General features: G+C 44.4%; 1 protein-coding gene across 1 annotated transcript in view; it reads left to right on the top strand.

Moving 5' to 3' along the window:
• Positions 1–17,500, top strand: part of atp8b5a (ATPase phospholipid transporting 8B5a) — a 28,687-nt gene that overhangs the window by 2,404 nt on the left and 8,783 nt on the right. Inside the window, exons 2-13 of the mRNA XM_053480934.1 lie at positions 6,077–6,156; positions 7,690–7,748; positions 8,980–9,093; positions 11,571–11,669; positions 12,615–12,676; positions 12,931–13,003; positions 13,110–13,180; positions 13,362–13,444; positions 14,829–14,987; positions 15,246–15,334; positions 15,503–15,902; positions 16,005–16,051. Coding sequence (XP_053336909.1) covers positions 6,114–6,156; positions 7,690–7,748; positions 8,980–9,093; positions 11,571–11,669; positions 12,615–12,676; positions 12,931–13,003; positions 13,110–13,180; positions 13,362–13,444; positions 14,829–14,987; positions 15,246–15,334; positions 15,503–15,902; positions 16,005–16,051 — 1,299 coding nt within the window. The 5' untranslated portion in view covers positions 6,077–6,113. The remainder of the gene's footprint in view (positions 1–6,076; positions 6,157–7,689; positions 7,749–8,979; positions 9,094–11,570; positions 11,670–12,614; positions 12,677–12,930; positions 13,004–13,109; positions 13,181–13,361; positions 13,445–14,828; positions 14,988–15,245; positions 15,335–15,502; positions 15,903–16,004; positions 16,052–17,500) is intronic.

The raw sequence follows: 17,500 nt of genomic DNA, 5'->3' as shown, positions 1-17,500 counted from the left end.
GCAGCCGTCACGCTCCTGTTTAAACAGAGAACTTGCTGGGTTCCTCATGTAGGATTGAGATTATCATTAGAGAAATGTAAATCTGATTGTTCTGTTATAGACGTTGTGACAGGAGGAAGTGATCTTTATTATAATCCGTAACCACCATGATGAGCTGATGTTCCCCGTCACGCCCGAGGCCGGAGTAGAGCTGATAACGTGGTGGTGTGTGTCAGTCCGGTCAGGGTTTGTCCTCCTGTGTGTTTCCTCTCCTCACACACTCTGACCACACCGTCCTCTCACACTGACGGTGCACCGAGTGTGTGTGACACAGTGAAAGTTTGATGCTTTAGGGAATAAACCTCAGTTGGGATTTGAACCTGGTTTCCACCACACACGCTTCAGTCTGACTCTGGTTCTGTGTCCAGAACCCTGGAATGTTCCAGAAGGAGATTCACCGCAGCCTTTGTGTTAAATCTGTTCCGGGAATGTCAAACAGGTTTCCGGTTTCACCTCCGATCAATGGGCCTCGACCCCTCGGGTCAGGTCCGCGGTGTTAGCGTACAGTACAGTATAGCAGCGGCGTCGCTAACCGGGCCGCTCCGGCCGCCCGCTGACCCGTGAGAGCGCTCTCTGTGGAACACGGCGCATGAATAATGCAGGAAATTAAAGCACACGACTGCGTCCCGTAATATCCCGCATTGTCTGGATGACACGGCGCTTTTTGAAGACGCATGAATGATTAAACGCTGGGCAGAAATTACACGGTCTTATCAGGTAAAACGAGAGGAGGCCTGACAAGCTTGAGCGCTCACGAGACGAGACGCGAACGGCCACGAGAACGCGGGGTGAATTATTCACACGTCGCCTGATCACGCACTTCCTTATGTTTACGTGTGTTATGAAGTGTCGTCTCAGGCCAAGGCTAAGGCTAGCTCAACACCACACACACACACACACACACACACACACACACACATCTGGCCCTGATACGATATATGTATGTCAGTGAGTATTGATTCATCATCATCATCATCTTTTATTATCATAGTGATGGGCTTAAAGATTATTATTATTATTATTATTGGTCCTCCTTCTGTCTCTGGAGTATAGCATCGACACCTGTTTAACGCTTTCCTTTAGAAATTAGCTATCTAAAGGGTGCCAGTACTTTTGGAGTAGAGTTTTCATCTGTCACATAATCCGTCCGTCCCTCAGTCCAAATCATTTATACTCTACAGATCCGTCCAACACTTCTCACAGGCCGTAAGTATTTGAACAGTGAGACTGTCTGCGTCCTCCAGCAGGACGCGTTCGAAGGCTTTCGGCTGTAATGTGAGTCGCTTAACACGTCTACTGCGGTAACCATGGTAACTTAACAAGTCTACTGCGGTAACCGTGGTAACTTAACAAGTCTACTGCGGTAACCGTGGTAACTTAACAAGTCTACTGCGGTAACCGTGGTAACTTAACAAGTCTACTGCGGTAACCGTGGTAACTTAACAAGTCTACTGCGGTAACCGTGGTAACTTAACAAGTCTACTGCGGTAACCATGGTGACTTAACAAGTCTACTGCGGTAACCATGGTGACTTAACAAGTCTACTGCGGTAACCGTTCATGAATTACAGACTCCTGGATCAAAAGTATTTGGACAGCCGACTGATTTCTTTCTGTGTCTGCTCATGGGAAGTCTGCGGTCCGGTGACGTGCTGACGCAGGTGAAGGAGGAGTTATTAGTCTGAAAAAGCAGAGCAGACGTCTCAGAGAGAGAGAGAGAGAGAGAGAGAGAGAGAGCAGAACCTCCAGGAGGCCACATCAGCACTCTGGTGCTCTCTGGAACAGAAGGAACGCGCTGGAGAGCTGAGGAACACTAACACACCCGCTGTAGCACACTCAGTTCTGTACAGGATCAACTCAAACTTCCCCCATCAGCTCCACACACTGCTGTCCTGCTGTCTGTCTGTCACACTCTCAATCCATCCCCTCTCTCTCTCACACACACACACACACACACACACACACCACGTTCCTCTTTTAACCCCTGAAGCAATGTGTGTGTTGTGCAACACAGAGCAGTGTTTAGAATTCCCCTGCATGTCACTGCGTGTCTCTGCTACCGCCCTGTCCCCTATTTAGCATATACAGTGTGTGTGTGTGTGTGTGTGTGTGTGTGTGAGAGAGTGTGTGTGTGTTTTTCCTCCTGCTGTTCTGTTTAAACATTTCCTCCTATTGTGGTATCTTTCAACGCTAAATCACTGCTCACTGTGTTCCCCTTTCCTCACTGTACACCACCATTATACTTAGTGTGTGTGTGTGTGTGTGTGTGTGTGTGTGTGTTGCATTCTGGATTGTGTATTACAGTAAGTAATTACTCTGTGTAATACGGAGTAGCTGATACGATTCCATGCAATTTCATGTTGTCAGTGTGGAGAGGGACAGGCCACGCCCCTTTCCCCATGACACAGACTGACCACGCCCCTCTCCCCTGACACAGGCTGACCACGCCCCTTTCCCTAAGGGTGGAATGATAGGATGCTGTGAGTAAAGTTTAATAATAGTTGCAGTGCCTTTGATAAGACAAGGGGCTAAGTGCTGTACTTAGAACACATACACACACACACACACACACACACAGAGCATTCGAGGTGGAATGTGAGCCGCCACCCCGGTCAAAGGGAGACCTGGAATAGGTGAAGCAGACCCTGTGTGTCAGCAGGTGTGAGTGTGTGTGAGGGTGAAGCTCATGGTTCAGGGTCTTCTGCAGGTCTTCTGCAAGTTGCCGTGGTAATGTGTGTGTGTGTGAGTTTCGATGCAGCAGCTCGAGGCTACGGGCCGGAAAATCTATAGATGTGGTGTTGGTGGTGTTTAATGTGAATCTGCTTCAAGAAGAAGAATCAGGTCAGGGTTTGGTTTAGAAGGAGGAGGAGACTTCCTGAGGATCAGGACCACCGAAACATCTCTGCACAGTTTCAGGACCTGAGGTGGAGAGTGTGTGTGTGTGTGTGTGTGTGTGTGCAGACTCATCACTCCCCTAGAGCCTCATGTCTACCCCCAACCAGGTCACAAGCCTGAGACCGGAGGGGCTGTGGTCAATACAATCTTCTGGTTTCGTGATCTGAAACTCATGACCTCTGTGTCAACATATCTGTTTATGTGTGTGTGTGTGTGTGTGTGTGGTCCATATCCATGTTCATTCCATACTGTTAAAGCACAAGATTACTTGTGTTTTCACTTCTACTATCCTATTTTTTACACACACACACACACACACACACACACACACACACGGTGAAAAAGTATTTGCCTCTTCCTGATTTAAATTTTCTTTTTTGCATATTTGTCACATGTAGTATTACACAAAGACTGAATAGAAAATTTATAGAATGTTTAGATGCTAATTTCTGTCCCTGGTCCTGTGTGAAAAAGTAATCGCCCCCTAAACCTAATGACTGGTTGTTTCACCCTTGGCTGCAATCAAACGTTTGTGATATTTAGCAATAAGTCTTTCACCTTTCACATCACTACAGTCACTGTGCACTGTAGAGCACTTTTGACCCGCTCTTGACACGGAAGGGTTTTATATCAGATTTAATTCCAGACTTTGACGAGGCCACTCCAACAACCTTAGTTGTGTATTTTCTGAGCCATTCAGAGGTGGACTTGCTGGTGTGTTTCAGATCATTATCCTGCTGCAGAACCCAAGTGTGTTTGAGCTTGAGGTCACAAACTGATGGCTGGATTTTCTGGTAGAGCTCAGAATTCATGGTTCCATCAATTAGCTGCAGAACTCCAGACCTTCACACTACCACCTCCATGTGTGACTGTAGTTATGATGTTCTTTTTATAAAACACTGTGTTTACAACATGTAACGGGACACAGACCTTTCAAAAGGTTAAACTTTTGTCTCATCAGTCCACAGAATTTTTGGCCAATAGTCTTGGAGATAATCAAGATATTTTTGGTAAATCTGAGCCTTTGCGTTCTTTTTGGTTAGCAGTGACACCATTTTTTTTTTGGTCTCTCATAGAGGCCATTTTTGTCCCCAGTCTCTTTTTATTGTTAAACCCTGACAACTCTGACCGTAACTGAGGCGAGTGAGGCCTGCCGGTCTAGATGTTGTTTTGGTTCTTTTATGAGCTCCTGGATGAGTTGTTGTTTTGATCTTGGAGTGATGTTGATAGGCTGCTCAGTCCTGAGAAGGTTCACCACTGATCCAAGTTTTCTCCATGTGTGTATAATGTCTCTCACTAGGGTCCTCTGGAGTCCCAAAGCCTAAGACATGTCTCTGTAACACTTTCCAGACTGATACATGTCAATTACTTTCTTTATCATCTGTTCTTGAATGTATTTAGACTGTGTTGCTTTTGTATCGTGTGTCATTTTGTCAAACAGGTTGTATTTAAGTGATGTCTTGATTCAACAGGTCTGACAGTAAACAGGCCTGGATGTTTCAAGTGACATTTGACTCAAAAATGTAGTTATTCACAGTTAATTCATGATTTAGCAAAGGGGCGATTACTTTTTCACATTGGCCCAGGTAGGTTTGGACAACTTTTTTTTTCTTCATAAATAAAAAAAAAAAATCAGGAAAGGACAAAGGCTTTTCACAGGTCTGTATCTGTTTATTAGCACCTCAGGTGAAACTAGCATTAGCCGCACACTGCTGCTACATCTGATTAGCCAAACCTGGCTACATCACATTACATCACACCATCGCTAGTCTCTCTTTTCCTTTCTTCAGCTGCTCCAAAATGATCCACAGAGCTAGCAAGACCTGAACACAGCGGCGCTTATAGCTAACCTTACCGCTCAGCGCTAGCTACTTGACTAGATTAGCTAGGGGGTTTTTGTTTGCTGGCATCCTAGAGAGAGGAGGAAAAGAGAGAGAGAGAGAGTGTGTGTGTGTGTGTGTGTGTGTGTGAGACCATGTGTAAAACCACTTAAAAAACTGAAACATACACACACACAACCACTCTCACTCTCACACACACACACACACACACACACACACAGTTTTCATTCTGACTGAGTTTATTCTTACAGGGTGGAGAACAGCAGTCCCGCTCCAGACGTAATGGAAACACTGTTCTAGCACACGTGTGTGTGTGTGTGTGTGTGTCTTTCCCTTTAAATTGCACATTCCTGACACACACATGTGGTTTCTATAAATACGTGGACGGCTGAAGTCATTCAGGAATTCTGCCCAAATCACCCCTGTATGCTCTGTGTGTGTGTGTGTGTGTGTGTGTGTTGCTTTATTACTTTATCGCAGAACAACTCCACCTCCTGTAAGACACACAGGGCTTTTTGTTTGCGCGCGGCCTTCAGCACAGACTCCGCCGTATCAGAGCGAGAGCGTTAACGTAAACCCGCGCCGCTGTCACAGGAACACCTTCTGACCAATCAGCTTTGAGAATCCAGTTAGATTAGATTAGACTCAGACTGCAATGAGTGAAAAAACATCCCACATGAGGTGACAGGGAAACGTTTCTGCACCGTTCTAAAGACATGCAGTAATAGTGCTTGGTTTAGACTTCGTGTAAGGACGTGCGAGCCCCTGGACACGCCCTTCCCCCCCCGATCTGTCAGCAGGAAGCGTAGCGCCGGCTGCGTTTGCTTTCACACGTCTGACAAGTCGTCCCACAGGAAGTGGGTGCGGGAGACTTGTCACAGCGCTGACACTGAACAAGACTGAAGTGATAAAAAAAAAAAACCTGATTCAACATCAGCGTATTTTATCTCTCGACCAATCAGGTCGCAGCTCAGGGTGTGAGTGAGAACAATCCAAGATGGAGGACCATCTCAAGTCAAAGATCAACCTGCGTCACTGATAATCACTGTCACCTTTCACAGCACGCTAGGCTAGTTAGGCATCTAATGCTAGCTAGGACTGGAGTGTGTCGTCATGGTTACAGCGCAAACATCCAGACTATAACTGTATACCATGTCAGGTGTGTGTGTGTGTGTGTGTGTGTGTGTGTGTGTGTGAGGTAAAGAAAGACCTGTGTGGTAAGTGAGGATACATGCTTGACACCTCTGAGTCATCATATATGTGTGTGTGTGTGTGTGTGTGTGTGTCTGTGTGTGTGTTTAGGCAGATGATGGACTGATATTGAAGAAGACGTGCAGCCATGTCGTTCTTTGGTCTTGACTGTGTGAAAAAGAAAGAGAAAGGTAACTTCTCCCTTCTTATCTCTCTCTCACACACTCTCTCACTCACACACAGACACACACACACACACACACACACACACAAAACAAAGCAATTTAGGACACAATGTAAACAGTTTCCCTGAAAGCTGCAGGAAGAGGTCTAATCTGACTGATGAGGTAATTGCTGTTCCTGTCGCCATGGTAACCATGTCCGTCGTCTCACAGAGCAGTGCTAACTAAAAACAGGAATCTATGTAATAGCGTGTAAACTAAGGGTGCAAGTGTGACAGTGTGACAGCTCAGGTGAGGCGACGCCGAGTGATTATTAACCGCAGGGAATGCGGGTACTACATAACGCCACAACATTGGGGTTCCTGTCTGGGATGGTTTTGAAAAATTTTCTGATGCTCAGTGTCGCAAAGCATCTTTACAGAATCAAAAGACATTATGGAAATAAGTATGAAATGTGAAATGTGTATGAATCAGAATGATCAGATCGTCCCTGATGAACGAGCCGAGGGTGACGGTGCTGAGGGAAAAACTCCCTGAGATGGTAATAGGAAGAAACCTTGAGAGGAACCAGACTCAACAGGGAACCCATCCTCATCTGGGTGATAACGGATAGCAGGGATTGTCCTGCACTCATACAGTGTGTTGGGAGGCTGAAAGTTCAGAATCAAAACAAATTATGGAAATAAATGTAACACACTGAGACTGTAACACACTGAGACTGTAACACACACAGACTGTAACACACTGAGAATGTAACACACTAAGACTGTAACACACAGACTGTAACACACACAGACTGTAACACACTGAGACTGTAACACACAGACTGTAACACACACAGACTGTAACACACTGAGACTGTAACACACTGAGACTGTAACACACACAGACTGTAACACACACTGAGACTGTAACACACACTAAGACTGTAACACACAGACTGTAACACACACAGACTGTAACACACTGAGACTGTAACACACAGACTGTAACACACACAGACTGTAACACACAGACTGTAACACACTGAGACTGTAACACACACAGACTGTAACACACACACAGACTGTAACACACACTGAGAATGTAACACACACAGACTGTAACACACACACAGACTGTAACACACACACAGACTGTAACACACACTGAGACTGTAACACACACAGATTGTAACACCCTGAGACTGTAACACCCTAAAACTGTAACACACAGACTGTAACACTTTAAGACTGTAACACACACAGATTGTAACACCCTGAGACTGTAACACCCTAAAACTGTAACACACAGACTGTAACACTTTAAGACTGTAACACACACAGACTGTAACACACACTGAGACTGTAACACACACTGAGACTGTAACACACACAGATTGTAACACCCTGAGACTGTAACACCCTAAAACTGTAACACACAGACTGTAACACTTTAAGACTGTAACACACACAGACTGTAACACACACTGAGACTGTAACACACACTGAGACTGTAACACACTTTCTGACTGATGTATAATGGTTTTCTCTCTTGTTACAGAGACGGAGCGGAGGATCCGGGCGAACGACAGGGAGTATAACCTCTCCTTCAGATACGCGGTGAGTGTGTGACCTTCCTCACACGCTCTCTACTGTCTGTGACTAATCTGGGTGGATATTAAAGTCACACTTAGTTAAATATACTCCTATTGATGTTAGAAAGTTCACTCCGAAATGTTTTAATGTCTGTAAAGAAATTCCTCTGCACAGCCTTATGCGTTTCCTCCAGACTGAATATTATTCACTTACTGAAATGTAAATATAAGTTCCAGTGTATAATCACACACACACACACACACACACACACACACACACACACACAGAGCTCACTTCTTGAAAGTTTAGCTTAGCTGAGCACAGAGCCTGTGTCTGGAGCGCTGGACAGTGTAAAGAACACCCAGAATACCAACTGAGATCTCAAACCATCAGTTCATGGAGAAGATGGTGCTGGAGCTCCTCGGGTTCCTCTCCTCACTACTGTTAGTGGACTGATTGCAGATGTATGCTTTAGGATAAGATCACCACCCGGAGCAGGAATGTCCGGTGAAACTCTGTCATGTTTACACAGTCGAGATCAGCAAGTGAAAAAAAAAATCCTAGTGAGCAAAGAAATCTTCTCCCTAAACATTAGGGAGGTCCTGGCCATGCTCAGGCTGACCCCCAGCTGACCCCTAGTACGAGCTCCTCCCAGGATGTTCTGTTCTTACAGTTATCCAGCACAGCTGATACGAATCATATGAGTGTTGGAGTGGGATCAGGGGTGGAGCTTCAGTGGAACCGCAGTGGAACATCTTCGTCAGTACTGGAGGAGTCTGTGGGAAAACTCACATATGGTCATGGGTTTTTATATTTATCATTGAATATGTGACTCTCAACAGCATCTGAAATCAAACTGATGACCTCAGGAGACAACAAGAACACAAGAGATTTCAATATGAAGTCTTTTCCCCAACTATGCAAAACATTATTGTGATGGGAAAAAATAAGTACACCCCTCCACAGCCATTCAGAGCCAGGTGTTAATAAAGACCAAGACACGATTAGTTAATTATTAAGACGTGTAAGTATCTCTATAAAAGCGGAAGTTGGTGTTCTGGAGCTCTCAGATGTGTGTCTGCGTCATGATGAGGAGGAATGACATCAGCCCTCAGTGACGCGACTATGGAGGTGATGAGGTGCTGATCTGGACCTGGTTTGAGGGTTAGAGCGATGATGAGCTGGTGTCCGAGTGTCTGTGTTTACTTTCACTTGCTAATTTTATGAATGGTTATTTTACTCTTCTACATTTCAGACTAACGGGATCAAGACCTCGAAATACAACGTGCTCACTTTCCTCCCGCTCAACCTGTTCGAGCAGTTCCAGAGGATCGCCAATGCCTACTTCCTCTGCCTGCTTGTCCTCCAGGTGTGTGTGTGTGTGTGCGTGTGTGTGCATGTGCATGTGAAGATTTAGCAACTCCATAAATGACCCCAGTGTGATCACAGGGGAAGTGAGAAACCCAGGGGAAGTGACATTTTCATTACAGGAAGTTTCCTCACGCTGCAGTTCACTTCAGTCAGATTAAGTGTGTTATTGCCTTCCTCTCTTTAGATCATCACTTCAGTCAAAAATAACAGCTAGAAAAACCGCAACTGTGAACAGAAATCATGCACATGACCATGTGATTACAGCAGGCCTTTAATTATCCACTGTAGAACAGAAACACACACTGATGAAGCTCATCCATCCATTCATCCATCCATCCAACCATCCATCCATTAATCTGTTTACCTCCTTATTACTGTGTGTGTGGCTGAATGTGTGGCTGAGTGTATTACTGAGTGTATTACTGAGTGTATTACTGAGTGTATTACTGAGTGTATTACTGAGTGTATTACTGAGTGTATTACTGAGTGTATTATTGAGTGTGTTACTGTATTACTGAGTGTTATTGAAGGTGCAACTGAGTGTGTCAGTGAGTTTGTTAGTTGGTGTTACTGAAGGTGTTACTGAGTTATCGACTGTGTTACCGGGTGTTGCTGGGTGTGTGACTGTTACTAAGTGTGTTACTGAAGGTGTTACTGAGTGTAGTACTTAGTGTGTTACTGAGTGTTACTGAGGGTGTTACTGTGTTACCGGGTGTAGTACTGAGTGTGTTACTGTGTTACCGAGTGTAGTACTGAGTGTGTTACTGTGTGTTATTGAAGGTGTTACTGTGTTACTGAGTGTAGTACTGAGTGTGTTACTGAAGGTGTTACTGTGTTACCGAGTGTAGTACTGAGTGTGTTACTGAAGGTGTTACTGTGTTACCTAGTGTAGTACTGAGTGTGTTACTGAAGGTGTTACTGTGTTACCGAGTGTAGTACTGAGTGTGTTACTGAAGGTGTTACTGTGTTACTGAGTGTAGTACTGAGTGTGTTACTGAAGGTGTTACTGTGTTACCGAGTGTGTTACTGAGTGTGTTACTGAGTGTTACTGAGGGTGTTACTGTGTTACCGAGTGTAGTACTGAGTGTGTTACTGAAGGTGTTACTGTGTTACCGAGTGTAGTACTGAGTGTGTTACTGAAGGTGTTACTGTGTTACCGAGTGTGTTACTGAGTGTGTTACTGAGTGTGTTACTGTGTTACCGGGTGTAGTACTGAGTGTGTTACTGAAGGTGTTACTGTGTTACTGAGTGTAGTACCGAGTGTGTTACTGAAGGTGTTACTCTGTTACTGAGTGTAGTACTGAGTGTGTTACTGAAGGTGTTACTGTGTTACCGAGTGTAGTACTGAGTTTGTTACTGAAGGTGTTACTGTGTTACGGAGTGTGTTACTGAGTGTGTTACTGTGTTACCGGGTGTAGTACTGAGTGTGTTACTGAAAATGTTACTGTGTTACTGAGTGTAGTACCGAGTGTGTTACTGAAGGTTTTACTGTGTTACTGAGTGTAGTACCGAGTGTGTTACTGAAGGTGTTGCTGTGTTACTGAGTGTAGTACTGAGTGTGTTACTGAAGGTGTTACTGTGTTATCGAGTGTGTTACTGAGTGTGTTACTGTGTTACCGAGTGTAGTACTGAGTGTGTTACTGAAGGTGTTACTGTGTTACCGAGTGTGTTACTGAGTGTGTTACTGTGTTACCGTGTGTAGTACTGAGTGTGTTACTAAATGTGTGTTACTGTGTTACCGAGTGTAGTACTGAGTGTGTTACTGAAGGTGTTACTGTGTTACCGGGTGTAGTACTGAGTGTGTTACTGAAGGTGTTACTGTGTTACCGGGTGTAGTACTGAGTGTGTTACTGAAGGTGTTACTGTGTTACCGGGTGTAGTACTGAGTGTGTTACTGAAGGTGTTACTGTGTTACCGAGTGTGTTACTGAGTGTGTTACTGTGTTACCGTGTGTAGTACTGAGTGTGTTACTAAATGTGTGTTACTGTGTTACCGAGTGTAGTACTGAGTGTGTTACTAAAGGTGTTACTGTGTTACCGGGTGTAGTACTGAGTGTGTTACTGAAGGTGTTACTGTGTTATCGAGTGTGTTACTGAGTGTGTTACTGTGTTACCGGGTGTAGTACTAAGTGTGTTACTGAAGGTGTTACTTCTTACCGGGTGTAGTACTGAGTGTGTTACTGAAGGTGTTACTGTGTTACCGGGTGTAGTACTGAGTGTGTTACTAAATGTGTGTTACTGTGTTACCGAGTGTAGTACTGAGTGTGTTACTGAAGGTGTTACTGTGTTACCGGGTGTAGTACTGAGTGTGTTACTAAATGTGTGTTACTGTGTTATTAAATGTGTGATGTTGTACAATAACAAGGATGTTACAGTTGTGTGTTAATGAGTCTGTTAATGTCTTACCGGGGCTGTTAATGAGTGTGTGAGTGTAGTGTTAATTTAAGACTGTGTGTGTGTGTGTGTGTGTGTGTAGGTGATTCCCGCCATCTCTTCTCTCTCCTGGTTCACCACAGTGGTGCCCCTCGCTTTGGTGTTGACTGTCACTGCTGTCAAAGATGCCATCGACGATATAGTGAGTACACACACACACACACACACACACACACACACACACACAGTGTCTTAAATAAACACTACACTCACTTACATAGTCACCTACAGTTTCAGACCGATTGTTTAACCATAAACTTGATGTTTGACCCCCTCCAATCACACAGCTTTATTACATATAGATTGCAGTGTGTGTGTGTGTGTGTGTGTGTGTGTGTAACACAGTGGTAATGATAATTCCGGATATGTGTTCAAGTGGGTTTTAAAACACACGTCACAGTGGGAGAGAAAATAATCGCTGCACTGTTAGCAAAGAAAACAAACTGAAAACCCCATCCTGTGTGTGTGTGTGTGTGTGTGTGTGTGTGTGAGTGTGTGTGTGTGTACCCAGAAAATGGGTGTGGTGGGACTGAAGGCAGCCCAATGTATACAGCTTTTTACTTTTCACACACACATACATAAACACACACACACACACACACACACACACACACACAGTGATTGAGATCATCACACAAATTTTTATATTTCACAAAGCTTAATTGTGATTAACTACTTTTTTTGAAAAGCAGGTTAAATCCTTTAATGTGGGTGAATTAAAACAATTCTGCAAAGAAGAGCGGGGCATAATTCCTCCACAGCAGCGTGAAAAATGATTGATTGCCGTTGTTGCCGCTAAGGATGACACAGCTAGTTATTAGGTTTAGGGGGCAATTACTTTTTCCTATAGGGTCATCATATAAAATCAGAATTTTGCATTTGCTCCGGTTATCTTTGTATAATAGTAAAATTAGTTTGATGATGTCATTTAAATGTGAAAATCATAAAAAAATATATGAATTATTCAGGAAATAAACCAGGCAAATATAAAAGATCAATAAAAGAAGCAGTCGTGTACTGTACGTCTCACCACACTGTCCACCCCGGACACTAGACTAACGCTGTTTTGTCTCCGTCTGTTCTGAAGCATCGGCACAGGAGTGACCGGCAGGTGAACAACCGCAAAGCCCAGGTGCTGATTAACGGACAGTAAGTCATCATCATCATCATCCTCATCATCCTCACACACACACACACACACACACGTGTCGTACAGTATGAGCAGGTGTTTATAGGATTAGTACTGTTGATTAGTTCTCTATAACAGCAGTGCAGGTTTATATTAACACACTCGCTCCAGTCGCTCCTGATGGGCTTCCTGCATGTAACATGGCGGGAAGGAGTCTCCTCAGTCACATGACCAGCTGAAAGTGTGTGTGTGTGTGTGTGTGTGTGTGTCTCAGGCTCAGGAGTGAGAAATGGATGAACATTCAAGTGGGAGACATCATCAGGCTGGAGAACAACCAGTTTGTCACAGTGAGAACCCCAACATCTTCAGTCCTTTACTGTGTGTGTGTGTGTGTGTGTGTGTGTGTGTGTGTGTGTTGCTGTAGATAAACATCTCTCTCTCTCTCTCCATCAGGCTGATCTCCTGCTCTTGTCTAGCAGCGAGCCCCTGAACCTGGTTTACATCGAGACCGCCGAGCTGGATGGGTGTGTATGTGTGTGTGTGTGTGTGTGTGTGTGTGTGTACTGTATGTGTGTGTGTGTGTCTATGCTGCTTAACCACTTAGAAAGATAGTGTGGTTAACTTAATATACTTTTTTATGTGTGTGTGTGGGTGTTTGGGTGTGTGTGTGTGGGTGTTTGTGTGTGTGTGTGTGTGTGTGTGCAGAGAGACCAACTTGAAGGTGAAGCAGGCTCTGACAGTAACAGGAGAAATGGGAGGAAGTGTCGAGGCCCTGGCTGAATTCACAGGTGTGTGTGTGTGTGTGTGTACAAGAAGCATAACAGTCAGGAAGTGGACAAACACACACAAGATTCCTCTTCTGAATGAGATAGCAAGGCTAAATATTTCTCTCTCTCTCTCTCACACACACACACACACACACACACACACACAGAGCTACTTATAAATGCTGATTAAATCAGGAACCCCGGCGTGTCAGGTCTCGGTACAGACGGTACACACCCCGGCCCCCTGCTGCGTGTGGGGGTTTATTTATAGGTGAGCGTGGGTAATAACGAGGTGACAGGGCGAGGTCATGTGATGAGCTTCTGTGCTGCAGAAATGTGTCGTTTCTTTTTCAACAGCCGTCTCGTCATCAGTTCGTTTCCCGAACGCGTACGCCTGTTATTAGTTCTGCCCTCGATGACGTCACCTGGACAGAGATTTCACCGCAAAACGCTATAAACACCGCCGTTAGACTTCCACTCAACCAGGCCGATTATTCTCCCCAGACGCTCCAACCTGTCCAGACTCAAACATCGTGCTTCAGTCTTTTACTGAACCTTATTTCAGCAAAACTCAACAGTGAACAATCACATTAAAAAAAAACAAGACATATCTATAAAGAGCCAATCACATCGCTTCTTTCTGTCACATGATCAGTGAAGTGAAATAAATGGGCTTTTGGAGAATGTTGAAGCAAAAACTTTTACAAAAACGCATTTTTTAAATCATGTGGATTTATCTAGTTTTGCTGTGAAGAACATAATTATACACACCTGTCTCTCTCTCGTCTGTGTGTGAAGTCTCCAAGCCTGTTGTTTGTGTCATGTTGACTCTGGTGCTCTGACCATCACTATGAACCTCGATGCTGATTTGTAGAAGACTCTACTCCAGCTAACACCACATGTTACAGACACAGTGTCCTCTGAGGGACAGTTCTCCTGCCTCGAGTGCAGTTGGATCTGCAGTTGGAAGTCCTGAAGGTCATCAAGACCCATCGACTGACCAGTACAACATAGACGCTAAGAGACGCATTAAGTGTGAGAGTGTGTGTGTGTGTCCAGGGACTCGTCCCATCATCACCGTAGACAGTCAGTTGATGGGTGTTGATGAGCTCCAGGAGCAGTGGAGGTGTGAGAGCGCTGGTGAGATCTGACCTGACGTAGCTCCTGTAGGTTGGACGTTAGACAGCAGTTAGGAGGATCCTGGAGATCCTGAGTGATCTGTCAGATATAACGGTTATCACGGTTGTGCTGCTGTAGGATTGTTCCGTAAGTGGTGTGTTTGAGATCTGCTTGTGTTTCTCGTGTGATAGTGTAACTACTCTGACCGAACCTGGTGAAGTTCACACCTCTGACTAGAAAGCAATCCCGGGTTCTGATATTACTCTGTCCGTCTCTCTGTCTGTAGGTGTGGTGTGCTGTGAACCCCCTAATAACCGCCTGGACAGTTTCACGGGGACGCTGGTGTGGAAGGGACACAAACACCCGCTGGACAATCAGTCTGTGCTGCTGCGGGGCTGCACTCTCCGAAACACAGCCTGGTGCTTCGGCATGGTGCTGTTCGCTGGTGAGACACACACACACACACACACACACACACACAATTTTATTGTCATCAATTATTTGACAGTTGAATGTTTCCCCTCTGATACATTATTGATTATTGGTGTGTCGATACATCTTTCTGCTGATGGAGTGATAACGTAATGGCAATAAAAGTGTAATGATTCAGAGAGAGAGAGAGCTGTGTGTGTGTGTGTGTGTGTGTGTGTGTGTGTGAGAGAGAGAGAGAGAGAGAGTCATTAGTTTGTTGTGTCTCTCTCAGGTCCGGAGACTAAGCTGATGCAGAATTGTGGGAAATCCAGTTTTAAGAGAACAAGTATCGACCGCCTGATGAACATCCTTGTACTGTTTGTAAGTAAAACACACACACACACACACACACACACACACACACACTATCTGTTTAATTCTCAGATGAAGAGCATTATTACTGAGCCTTTTGATCTTTTAAGGTTCTTAATGTTGGATAACCAGCAGGTGTGTGTGTGTGTGCGTGTGTGTGTGTGTGTGTGTGTGCAGATCTTCGGGTTCTTGGTGTTGATGTGTGTGATCCTGGCGGTGGGACACGGTATCTGGGAGGGCTACCAGGCCAGTCACACCACCTACATACCCCGGGAGGGGAACGTGGGCGCTGCCTTCTCAGCCTTCCTCACCTTCTGGTCCTACATCATCATCCTGAACACGGTGGTGCCCATCTCCCTCTACGTCAGCATGGAGGTCATCCGTCTGGGGAACAGCTACTACATTAACTGGGACAGGCTGATGTATCACGAGCGCAGCGACACGCCCGCCGAGGCTCGCACCACCACGCTGAACGAGGAGCTCGGGCAGATCAACTACGTCTTCTCCGACAAGACCGGCACGCTCACGCAGAACATCATGAACTTCAACAAGTGTTCCATCGCCGGCAAGACCTACGGTCTGTCTCTCACACACACACACACTCACACTTATATATACATGTAACAACAAAGCTAAAACTCATCAGAGTTAAATGGAACTGAGTGCGTTTGTCCTGCAGGAGACGTGATCGATCACTACACAGGACAGAGGCTGGAGATCTCAGAGGTAAGAGCTTTCTCCACAGCAGAACTCTCTGTCTCACTTATTAACACAAAGAAATCCCATTCTGTAAGGTTGAGTATCTTACGCCTTGTTTACACCAAGTTGTCCTTCTTTAGATCGGATAAAGATGAAGTTTTGTCTTAAAACCACTCCAGCGTGTTAAAATTCACTTATACCACTTCAGCGCTGTTATTTCAGCCAAAGTGAAAATATGAACTAATCCCAGTAAAAATATTCACTTTATCTTTTCTAATTAATATCTATTGGTGCAGGTGTTTGTTTACATTGAGACAGTAGCGCATTAGTAGATTATTTTACAGTAGATTATTAAATCCCACACATAACTGTTCATAACATCACTTTTACTCCACATTTAGATTCACTGATGGTGCAGATTAAACTTCAGGCAGAGATCTAAGGACTGCAGGAGATTCAGTAAAGTCTAGACAGACAGACAGTTTTGTGTGATGATGTGGGACAGAGAGACAGACAGACACATTCCTGAGACTGGTTTCTGCTTCTCTCATGTCTGAAACATAAATATACGATATGAGATAAGAGTGAGTTCTGACCGATGTAATGGACAGACAAATTATTATTATTATTATTATTATTATTATTATTATTATACAATGGAACCTCGGATTACGAGCATAATTTGTTCCGGAAGTGGGCTCGTATTTCAAAACACTCGTAAACCAGATTAAATTTTCCCATAAGAAATGATGGAAACTTAAATTATTCGTTCTACAGCCCCAAAAAATAAATACATAAATATAATTAATACAAAATATAAAATAAAAATAAAACAAATTAACCTGCACTTTACCTTTCAAAAAGGTAAAAAATAAATCCCGGCAGATAAGCGTTTCCTTTTGTGTGTGCAGGCGCTGTGTGTGTGTGTGTGTGTGTGTGTGTGAGGCTAGAGTAAGTGGAGACTCTTTCTTTCAGCCCCTCCTGTCTCCCCCTCCTCATCTTACACTGCCACTGCAAAAACTTTCTCCTTTCGTTTAAACACACTCACACACACATTAACTGAAAGACTGTTGTTCTGTTCTAAATTATTAAAGCTTTTCCTCTTTATTTTATTGTTGCTCGCGACAGTGTAACAGCTCGTTAATCCATGCTCGTGTAATGATGAGATGGACAAACTGCTCGATGCCCGTTCTTTTATTTTCTGCATTGTCAAGTTATAGTACAACCATTCGGGTGGATCCTGCACTTAAATCCAACAAAAAAAATACTGAAGAACAAAACTCAGCCTCTATATCCTAACTTAAATCTCACATTCGCGTTCACACACACCGGACTGCATTACCCACAATGCATCTCCCGCACTGGACTACACTTCCTTAAACAGAGGTCATAAATCAACGACTCTCTCCCGCTACACTGTTTATCTGAAAATTATCAATAAACATCGCTAATGACACTCGTGTGAGCGCAAACTAA

This window comes from Clarias gariepinus, chromosome 21, assembly GCF_024256425.1.
Source record: "Clarias gariepinus isolate MV-2021 ecotype Netherlands chromosome 21, CGAR_prim_01v2, whole genome shotgun sequence".
Taxonomy (NCBI): Eukaryota; Metazoa; Chordata; class Actinopteri; order Siluriformes; family Clariidae; genus Clarias; species Clarias gariepinus.
The sequence above is the reverse complement of the archived record's forward strand: the minus strand, read 5'-3'. Positions and strand labels throughout refer to the sequence as shown.